We start from the raw sequence: 11,444 nt of genomic DNA on the forward strand, positions 1-11,444 counted from the left end.
TCACTCCTCACTCCTAACACACACACACACACACACTCATAATCAGCCTCGGCACGTGTCCCTGCTCCTGTGGGGAGTGCAGTGTGTTCACCCTGGCCCAGTGTGGATTACCCCTGCGTTTGTCCTCTGGCCCTAGGGAAAGACTCCCTATTCAGCACCACACGGAGGGATGTCATAGTGGGGGGTGGGGGGCTGAGCAGGATTACCGGTCCCATCTGCTCCCAGGAACAACTGGGAAAGAGCTAGGATTCCACCTCGGGACGATTGTTTAACGGGACGTGTGTGTGTGTGTGGGGGGGGGGGGGGGGGGGGGGGGGGGGGGGGGGCGGTCTGTTTTCCATTCATTCGGCTTGCAGAACTGAGAAAATGGGTTATCCTCGTGTCGAGATGTAAGCTCGAAAACAGACTCCCGCATGGTTTTCTGCCACAGCTGACGGCCAAAACTGAAAGTGCGCCACACAGCAGCGTTCTTCAACTATCTCTTCCTGGGGACCAAGTCCCTGTTAGGTTGGTAAAACATTTTCCACATTAAACTTTAAGTATATATTGCTAATACTAATTATTCTGACACTTCTGGGGGGTGCAGATGTGGACGTGGCCACAATATAATAACATAATTTTTTTTTTTTTACACACAAATTAAACGATGTACCACAACACACTCTGAACTGAAATGCCAGGGTATCACACTATACAGTCAGCCTTTGGTGTACTCACAAATTTTGACATGTGAGTACTCATCCTGCTGCGTGGGCACTACTCTGTGTGTATTTACTACTCTGTGTGTACTCACTACTCTGTGTGTACTCACTACTCTGTGTGTATTCACTACCCCGTGTGTACTCACTACTCTGTGTGTACTCATCACGCTGTGTGTATTTACTACTCTGTGTGTACTCACTACTCAGTGTGTACTCATTCCACTGTGTGTACTCACTACTCTGTGTGTACTCTCTAGTGTATACTCATTACGCAGTGTGTACTCTCTAATGTGTACTCATTTCGCTGAGTTTACTCACTACTCCAGCACGAGGATCATCTCGCTGGCCGTCTCGTAGACCCTGTGTGTACTTCCTACTCTGTGTGTACTCTCTAGTGTGTACTCACTACTCTGTGTGTACTCTCTAGTGTGTACTCATTCCGCTGAGTGTACTCACTACTCCAGCACGAGGATCATCTCGCTGGCCGTCTCGTAGACCCTGTGTGTACTCCCTACTCTGTGTGTACTCACTACTCTGTGTGTACTCTCTAGTGTGTACTCACTACTCTGTGTGTACTCTCTAGTGTGTACTCACTACTCTGTGTGTACTCTCTAGTGTGTACTCATTCTGCCGAGTGTACTCACTACTCCAGCACGAGGATCATCTCGCTGGCCGTCTCGTAGACCTGGTGCAGGGTGATCACCCGCGGGCTGGCGGTGGCCAGCTCCAGCACGGCGATCTCGTGGACGATGTCCAGCCGGCAGTCCTGCCCCTTCCTCCTCTTCCTCAGGAACTTGGCGGCGTACTCCTTCCCCGTGCGTTTCTCCACGCACTTCTTCACCACGGCGAACTTGCCCCTGTGACAACAAGAGGGGAGCTTATGTTACCAAACAAATCTGTCACTGTGTGTTAAAAACCCAGCCTTTGTGAAATCAGAGATCTTGTATTCACGCATATTCAACACTGCAAACTCCTCACTCACCCAAAGCAAGATACAGTACTTTTATCTGATCAAATCTACTATAGCAAAATAAACCGCAAAAACAAATTTTTCAAGGGGAAAATCTCCCATCTATACACAAAATGTTCAACCCACAGATAAAACAAGGTACGGTATCTTGCAGTGGTTTTCCAAATTGCGCATGATATAAAAAAAAGTGTGAGAACCATAAAAGTATGTCAACCGCCACTTTTGTCCGTATTTCCAGAGCGACGCTAATGAGTTTTGGCGGTACGATGTTAATTGGTATTTATTTTTAGCGCTGGCGCTGTGAGTGAAAACAAGGTCACACACACACACACACACACACACACAGAGAGAAAGTATTTTTCGGACATTTTGAGGAATGACGACGCGTTAGCAGTTTGTTAGCGCCGAGCGGACGGTGTTGATATCAAACACCGCGGGGGCTCTTCGCCCCTCCTCTTGTTTACCGCACCCCCCCCCCCCCCGGCCCCACTGGAGAGGAGCCGCTCCTCACGTGCAGTGGGGAGGGGGGGGAGATCTGAACCCTGCGCTGCGGGGTCCATTGAGACCTTTTGGAAGGGGGGGGGGGTTAGGGGGCAGCCATGTTGTTGTGTTTCTGCATGTCTGCTGGATGCCGTCATTCCTGAACTGTGTCCCCCCCGCTGGCCCTGTAACAGTGACACACTAACGGTCTCCTAGGTGACGTGACCAGCGAAGGCACGTGTTCCTTTGTGTGGAGAGATGGCCCCCAGGGCTGAAGCCCTTACTTTAGTGGGACTTACAGTAGCCATTTCAGGCTGTATAATAATAATAATAATAATAATAATAATAATAATAATGCTAGATACTATCTCTGTTTGTAGGTAAACCAAGCACCAGATACACTTTAGTGGTGGGAAAATGGAAAGCAGGATCTTACTTCCAATCATACATCAAATGGTAAATGGACTTACCTCCTGAGCTATGTCGCCCCTTCGTCACCCTGATTACACAAACGGCGCATTTTTAAAAACCTGGCGTGTACTGCTGTGGAGGCCCGGTGACGATATCGCTCCTAGAGGGGGACCCCCTCTTCAGTGGGAGAAAGGTCAGTGACGGGGGCAGTGCCGAACTCATAAGCCTATTAGTCACACATACACACACGCAGACGCCACACGGCCAGCCAGCGGGGCACGTGACAGTAACCCACATTGCAGGAAATCCGCTGACGCCGTTCTAGCCGCCAGGTGGACGGGCGTGCGTGCGGAGATAAGGATTAAGACAAAAGCTGGGAGGTGGAGAGAGAGGTGGAGGCCGCCTGGCTTGAAAGGAAACACACTGGAAGCGTGTTGAGGGACGAGGGAAAGTTGTCTGAACGTTTTACTGAGCTGGTGCCATGACCTCTTGGTCATATCTCTTTAGCTATATTATATAAGGTGTGAGATCACAAATACACGATATGACCAAACGTATCTGGATGACCCTTGGTCTGGGGCTGTTTTTCATGTTTTGGGCTAGGACCCTTAGTTCCTCTGAAGGGAAGTACTAATTCTACAGTTTACAATCATATTCTAGACCGTTCTTTGCTTCCCCAACATTTTGGGGAAGGCCCTTTCCTGTTTCAGCATGACAATGCCATCGAGCACACAGCGAGATTCATGTAGAAGTGGTTTTATCGAGAACGGTGTGAAGAAAATCCCTGCAGAAATGATCCAAAATCTAGTATAAAGCCTTCCCAGAAGAGTGGACGTTGTTATAGCAGTAAAGGGTGGACCAACTCCATATTAATGCCCATAATTTTGGATGAGATGTTGGATGTAAGGTGTCCACATACTTTTGGCCACGTAGTGTATGTGATTAGAATGTTCTTAACTGAACACTCTAATGCTGATGTCACAATCAGTACTGTACACAAACCAACTGAGCTCTAGAACACTGACATAATTCCAAGAACCCTACTCTTCGAGGGGTTAAAGTTAACTGTTGAGGCCCAGCCAGTCAGTAACCTGTGTCAAGACCGACAGTGACACACACTGTCCCCCCCTACATAGGCCCACACCATCATCAGCTATATCTGACCTGGCCTGTACACTGTCCGTCTAATTTAACAGAGAAGGAGGAATCCTAGAGTTCTCGAGCTGCGCTGTTCCCACAGAAGCCAGTGACCTGCACTTTTTGAAATGGACCCAAACGGGACTAGCCAGCTGAGCCGTTTCATTTGAAAAAAATTGCCACGTTCCTTAGTCTGAGCTTTCTGCCGGACTAATCCAACCCCATTCAGACGCCATAAGAGCGTCTGCTGATTAACTCACAAAAAAAAAAAAAAAAAAACGTAAATGTTGAAGTACTAATCTTCTTATGTTTTTTTTTATTTTTAAAAAGAGTCAAAATCAAGCAGCGGGTAGCGGATATGGCTGTCGTACCAAAGCACAGCGACTGTCAGTTCTCAGGCTTCCTGGCTGTGTAAGAGTAAGAGCCTAATGTGTACAAAGAGTCTCAGAATTGATAGCTCAGGTGCTACCGTATTACCTGTGCAGTGCTTCACCTGCCCAAACTTTCAGGATTGTATTGTATTGTATCAGGATCTAGCCTATGTCATGCATTTACACAGAACCAATGGCCTCTCCAATGGCTCTGTGAGAAGGCATGAAATCTAAAGACATTATGATGAAGATAATGAACGCTGATGAAGATCACACCTGCTGATATCCGTGTGCCAGACGGATTGGAGTTAAATGGCAGTTTGAAGGGGTAATCAGATTTGTAACAGGCTTTAAGAACAAACTGCACTATGCTATCAACATACAGTACAAAAGGTTTAACACCTACAAAACAATCAAAATGACTGGCCAGTACTGGATCTCTGCTATTTTCTATTTATGTTAGTCCCACATATATTTTCCACCACTTTTCTTAAAGAAATAAAAGGATTAGGTTGTCGGACCACACAAACAAACCTTCCTGTACTTAAAAAGAACAACTCTGTCAAACTAGACTACAAAAAGAAAACACTGATTCCAGAATAAAAGTTGTCATAAATGTCAGAACTGGCTTTTACAAAATAAAATATCTACATTTATCTAACTCTATATAGGCGAATGATATCTATATCTATATCATGTTCATTGACCCAAAATCTTCCACTCCTATTTATTTAAAAATGTAACCAGGGTAATTATATAACACATTGTACAAGCAGCAGGTATTATAAAGCATTTAGTTATCGTATTCTACTGGAATCATTGGAATGTACAGTACGCTCTTTCAATGTAGTATTTACTCACTGTTCCCTGTGGGTTCAGGTCTTTGGAACAGGTTGCAAATAAATATTGAGCAATCTACAATCAGGCTTCTGCAAATTGTTCTGACCTGCGAAGCCATGTTTGTTGTACTTGGTGTCCCGTTTTTTTCCGTACAGCACACTGATATTTGTGCGAGGGTGCAAATCTTGCCACAGACCCAATGAGTGCAGACAGTGGGATTTGCTGCACAGCCATTTCCCCCTAGTCACTGAGTTTAGGTGTGGAGGGCCACGCTGTGGTGTGATTGGCTGAGGGAAAGTTAGCCTACCCCGGCGCTACCCAATCCTGTTCCTTGAGATATAGCCTACCATCCTGTAGGTTTTCCCTCCAACCCTAACAAAGCACACCTCATTCAACAGCTTATTGGGCTGCTAGTTAGTAGAAACAGGACCGTCAAATTTGGGTTGAAATTAAAATCTACAGGACGGTCGTAAGGAAAAAAGGACGTCTCTCGAACGTGATGAAAATGTACAAAGTTTATTTCCAATACCGGCAGTGACAAAGCGCACGAATGACACCTTGGATTCAGCATAGTCCGACTGAACCACAAACCTTTCCAGAGGCTGCTTCTCATTTGTTTTCAAAGCTTTGATCAGGAGTGTTGAATACACATACTAAGAATGATGTAGTCAGTTTTGTAACACCTATCAATTAGGCCGCAGTGAATGGGCTGTCCTGTTGTGATTGAATTAGCACGTCTGTTGACTTGGATGGTTCCCAATCTCTCACTCCCGGTCGCTATTCTACCATTGTACCAACTGTATTGTGATAATGATAAGATCAAGGGAATGTGTGGCCAGCAGACATATTGGCATCAGAGACAGATTTCTTACAGGACGGTAGATCTCCAGGAACAGGGCTGGGCAGCCCTGCTCTAGCTGTTGAATGAGGGGTGCTTTGTTAGTGTTGGAGTGAAAACCTAAAGGATGGTAGATCTCCAAGACCAGGGTTGGGCAGCACTGCTCTAGCTGTTGAAAGAGGGGTGCTTTGTTAGGGTTGGAGTGAAAACCTAAAGGATGGTAGATCTCCAAGACCAGGGTTGGGCAGCCCTGCTCTAGCTGTTGAAAGAGGGGTGCTTTGTTAGGGTTGGAGTGAAACTCTACAGGACAGTACTGTACTGTACTGTATTTACAGACGTTCAGCTTGGTGTGTTTAATGTTTAATAGTCTTTAGGTGAAGCTGCTGGCACATCGAGGCCTCCGGGGCTTGCCCTCCCACTACAAACAGCAACCTCCCCGATTAAAGGAGCGCAGAGTTGAACATCTGCTCAGCCCATAGAAGATCTACGTTAAAAACGACAGAATCTTCCCCGTCCATGTTTCCTCCCTTAAACACAGACAAAGTTATCAGTGGAAACTGAGGGAACGTCACCTTCTAACGTCTCCTCAAGATCCATCCAAGAGTGCATGCGCCACTGCATGAGTTGTACGCACTTTCGGGGGATTGTATGTCACCCTGGATGAGGACGTCCAGCACATTAAAATACTAAACTGGCTGACATGCCTGAGCTGACCAGAGGAGGATGGGTTTCCCCCTTGAGCCTGGTTCCTTCCAAGGTTTCTCCCCATCTGCCACAGGGTGTTTTTCCTTGCCACTGTTGCCTTAGGCTTTGCTCCTGTGGGGGGTTTAGGCTTGGGTTGTCTGTAAAGCGTATTGTGACAACTGTTGTAAAATACGCTATACAAATAAAATTTGATTTGATTTGATTTGATTAATCCCCGACGAGGCGTTTGAGTGATTGATACTCAAACACTGACAGGAGAGGCAGTGTCTCACTCAGTGGACAAAAACAGCTGGAGGAAACGGCTAATCCACAGCTCTGAGCTAGCGGCACGGGCCCAGTACGCTTTGTCCACCAGTGACATTAGAAATAAGGATGGAGGGGATGCGCAGCTGCTCTGTACTGCTGAACCGCATCTAAGCGATCCACTGTTCCCGGGTCCGCCTTCCTGAGCTGCGTCAGCACCCTGACCCCTCAGTCACTGTGCAAGGTGCACATTAATCACGCGCGGACTGAAAACCTGCCGCGCTGGTTTGAGTCGTTTACTCAAGCCGTTCATCGTTGTCATGACTCACATTTTGATTTCGGCTAGCGAGAACAGTGCAGCAGGCAGTCAGAGAACGTCAAAAAAAAAAAAAAAAAAAAACACCCGACCACCTGTCGGAAACAATCATTAGCGCAAAAAAATAAGTCTAATTTCTGCTTTTTAAAAACGGAACCTGGACCACCACAGAGCCTGGACCTGAGGGGATCAGAGTGTGAAAAACCCGAGGAAGCAGGACCGGTGAGAAGCGGAACGGCCCCGTCAGCAGCCAGGGCCCAAATGGACTTAATTGGACCCACTCGGCTGAGAGGGAATGCTACTGACAGCCGTATCCAGGGCAACCAGAGTTCTTCTGACAGGGAGGGATGTGAGATTTGCAGAGGGGGGGGGGGGTTTCAGTAATGAACATGGCCGTGACCTCCCCCAAACCTGCCCCCGCCCCCCCCCCCCCCCCCATTTCTGTGGTGCACGGCAGATGTTGCCAGCCGACACAGTCGGTGCTGAGATTGAAGGGTGGTGATGTCATCGCGTCCCGGCCAGGCCTGGTCTCCTCTCTGTGGGAAACTGTGGGTGTCTGTTGCCGTGTGTTTACATTCGACGAGAACGACTGTTTCTGAGAAAAAGTGTTAGCATGAGTCTGTGTGTGTGTGTGTGCATGTGTGAGTGTGCATGTGTGTGTGTGTGTGAGTGTGTGAATGAGTCTGTGTGTGTGTGCATGTGTGAGTGTGTGAATGAGTGTGTGTGTGTGTGTGTGTACATGTGTGAGTGTGTGAATGAGTGTGTGTGTGTGTGTGTGTGTACATGTGTGTGTGCAAATGGACTATCATAAAAAGCATGGCAGATATGCATTTTCCCAACATGGAGCACAATCATGCCGCTCTCATGGACCAAAGAACAGACCCAGCATCAGGCTATTCGAGCTGCTGCAAGCCCATGGCAGTAACTGGCTCTGGTTCGACCCTGTGGTTTTGCATGCATGCGGCTTCACTTAGGCTACCAAGTGGGAGTTATTGTGTAACCGAGTATAAACAACCATGAGCAGATACTTAAAACAACCGCACTAATATTACAATAGTTTCACTGGTCAGTGACTGGCATGCAAGATCATGCACAGTGCACCACTCACACACCCTCCACCCCCCCCGCCCCCCCCACATACACACAGTACACCAAACAAACACACACACACACACACACACACAGAGTACACCACACATGAACACAGATACATACACACACCCTTATGCACACACAAAATGTTTTGTTGCCTGCATTAATCTCTCCCAAACAGACTGCAATTAGCTTTCCTCTTTACTGTACAGGATCAATAAGAGTGAATAAGAAAAAAAAATCAGTAATAAATTGAAAAATGAACCAGCGTTTTCTGTGATACTTACACTATGTTCCACATTGCTAGGCTACCTTCCTCTAATCATACAATGAGCATGTCTTCCATGCTTTTATGTGTGCAGTTTATGCTGACCTACCTAAAAACAAGCACTTTAACCCCAAGAGCACAAGCACTTGTGCAAAGCAGTGCCACTGTGTGTTTTTCAGAGTACAGTACATAAAAAACTCTTTAACCGAGGAAAGGCATTTTGACCTACTTCACGCAGGGCCAATTTCAACTATTCACAGGGGGGAGAACGCAATCCAGAAATAACACGGGAGTTCTTAAATAGACTTAGCCTGCTCAGAACGAAAAAACAGGCCAAATGCCTTTTGCACTCTAATTAAACTGTACAAATCACTGTGGTGATTTTTTTTTTTTAAAGACATAAAGGCGCAAAACACAAGACGCCATCTCCCAGCATTAAAACACTGACGCATTGACGGAGGCAGTATTTCAAAACACCTGAACCATTAACCTAAAAAAAATAACAGTGCTACCTTTAATGGAATAAAGCTTCTTAATGAACTCACTTCATTCGATATGGAAACTTCTCAGGCCGCAACTTCAAGCACTGAGGCATTCTGCTAAGCCATAGAGGAGTCACGTTTTATTTATTTGGTTGGCTAACTGAACATCTGGAACCAATTAACCTAAAGATGGATAAACCTGGTTTGCACCGCACTGATGGCGAGAATAACAGTGTGATATGGGACTTGGTGGCGGTTGTGGACGGGTACAGTTGGGACTTGGTTGGCAGTTGGGACTTGGTTGGCAGCCCTATCTCTCTGTTCAAGGCGCTGCATTCCAATTGGCAGTCGACCAAAGCTCTTTAGTTGATGAGCCAATCAGAGGCTGAGGATCAATTAGAAAGTGAAGGTTTGAATATTTGCGCCGTTGACATCCACTGATGACGACCTCAGGTAAATATTGCCACAATTGAAAGGTTCAAATCCCCTTGTTTGCCAAGAATAAACACAGATGTTCATGTTTAACATGTTCTGACTGACTGGACAGCTGCCAAAGACCTGACTACAACTGGCTAATTACTCTGACAGGACAGGAAAAATGAAAAGAGGAAATATGTTCTCACTTGCTGCATCTGCAATGTAGGATATTACTTTATTAAGTTAATATTAGGGTTGGAAGTGTAAAGCCACCCAAAACGCAATGACTTAATGAGAGTCCTTATGGGTCTGGTATATAAACTCTGCAGCTGGTTTCACATCATTTTAAAAAGGCACTTTGTTTCAGATTGGTTTTTATATGGCATTGACTTTGCATTGCTGACTTTAGGTAGCAATGTACACCCAACCCCCCCCCCCCCCCGCGCCCGCCGCCCCCCGCCCCCCAACACGCACACACACACACACACACACACACACACTATAATCATAATAATATAATCAACTATTAAATGTGGCTGGGTAGTAAAATACTTCAGATAATTATGTCTGACTAAAAGAAAGAGAAATATATTTGGAAATAATCTGTCCGTCAGGACAGCTCTCTTAAATTGCAGCTGATATCCATGTGTAATGTCCAAGCAGTGGTCTTTAGGCAAATATTAACCAATTAAGCCGGTTATAAATAAACAACCTATTCCAGATTTATGGAGCATGACATAACGCTGAATATGCATTTTGTGTGATTCCAGAAATTAACTTTAAATAACTAAAACAACAGTATTCTACGCAATACATTACTACTACCCTACTCCATTCCATATAAAATAATAGACATAAAACTGAAATCCGGAATGCTTGAAGGAATTCAGCCGGACAACCATAATTTCCTAAAGAGGCAACGCAAATACCGTAAATTCCTAAACAAGACACCAGCTCAAATTTATTGCGACTGATTTCACCCATGTAAAGCGTAGCCTACCACAGCTTTTCAGACTAGAAACAACACAAACACTAATTTGCAACAGTAAGCAGTTACTGTGCATCACACGGCAATTTAGCCTACTGTGTAATGAACGCGGACTTACCTCCCAAGTTCTTTGCCGGGGATAAGACTGTACCGGTCACTGAACGGTTCGGTCTTGATTGGAGTCTTGATCTCGGACAACAACGCGGAGTGGTTCTGATTTGAGTTCGTCTGACCGCGACAAAGTGGACGGTTTCTCATCTCGTTGCCCTGCGGACGTTCTGGCATCATCGCGTCGGTTCAACGGGCTCCACAAGAGCGACTTGCGTTCCCAAGGATAGTTCAGATGGTCGAGCAAAAAGTAAAAACTTATGTGTCCAGAAGCTAGCTAGACACAGAAATACTTAAACATTAGGGCATGGCTTGCGAATTGTCTTGGAAATGCAATTCTATCCTCTGTCTTCATTGACAGTTGCGCCCCGAAGTAAATGATAAACCGAGCTGGCCAAACGTACGAGTTAATCACCCACGCAACTTCTGCTCGATGCGCCCTGCAGTGTCTTGGTTCGTTACTGAGTGAACACCGTTTACAAACACAGCCAGTCGCATACTTTGCCAGCGACTTCCATGGCAACGCTCTTGACTGACACCGCATTCAGTCAGAGGGCGGAGCCACGATGCCACTACTTCAGCAACGTAGGCAGATGCCACATTAAAGGCTGCTCTAATTTAATTAGCCGGACATGGAGTTAATGCCTAAATGTTTGGTAAACCACGCGGACAAACCACAGTGATTACTCGTAGGAGGGAAATATAGAAGAGTTTACTGAATCACTGGCCTTTCAGTAATTTCTGGAAGAAACGTCCATATTTCTAGAACTTATCTAGAAAAGGATTTCTATCCTTTTCCCTTTCTTGTTCCGAGTTTTAATTTAAGGTACCAAGTCATGCAAAACGGTCGTTGTGGTAAACATAGTTAGTATTTCTATTGTACATGCATAATTTGTTTAGATAAGCCTTACATAATATTTTTCAAAGAAATGCAACACATTCCTTCGATTGCCTGGACCGTGAACATTTTGGATCTCGTGCCGTGCTCTGCTGTAGTGTACAATCTGGCTTCGGCAGGTTTTACAGTTCCGAGAACACAAAAATCTGCCATCTGCTGGTAGAAAAAGATATCGCAGC

At 45.8% G+C, this 11,444-nt stretch overlaps 1 protein-coding gene across 2 annotated transcripts in view; it reads right to left on the reverse strand.

Moving 5' to 3' along the window:
• LOC118234667 (serine/threonine-protein kinase 17A-like) overlaps positions 1-10,864 on the reverse strand; it is a 25,138-nt gene extending 14,274 nt beyond the window's left edge. For both annotated transcript variants that reach the window (XR_004766701.1, XM_035431373.1), the window contains exons 1-2: positions 10,378-10,864; positions 1,346-1,558 (exon numbers count right to left, since the gene is read on the reverse strand). Coding sequence is in view for 1 of the 2 variants with exons in the window: in XM_035431373.1 (XP_035287264.1) it covers positions 1,346-1,558; positions 10,378-10,547 (383 nt within the window). In the remaining variant the exon portion in view is untranslated. The remainder of the gene's footprint in view (positions 1-1,345; positions 1,559-10,377) is intronic.
• Positions 10,865-11,444: the final 580 nt, after the last annotated feature.

The sequence above is a fragment of the Anguilla anguilla genome, chromosome 8 (assembly GCF_013347855.1).
Source record: "Anguilla anguilla isolate fAngAng1 chromosome 8, fAngAng1.pri, whole genome shotgun sequence".
Taxonomy (NCBI): domain Eukaryota; kingdom Metazoa; phylum Chordata; class Actinopteri; order Anguilliformes; family Anguillidae; genus Anguilla; species Anguilla anguilla.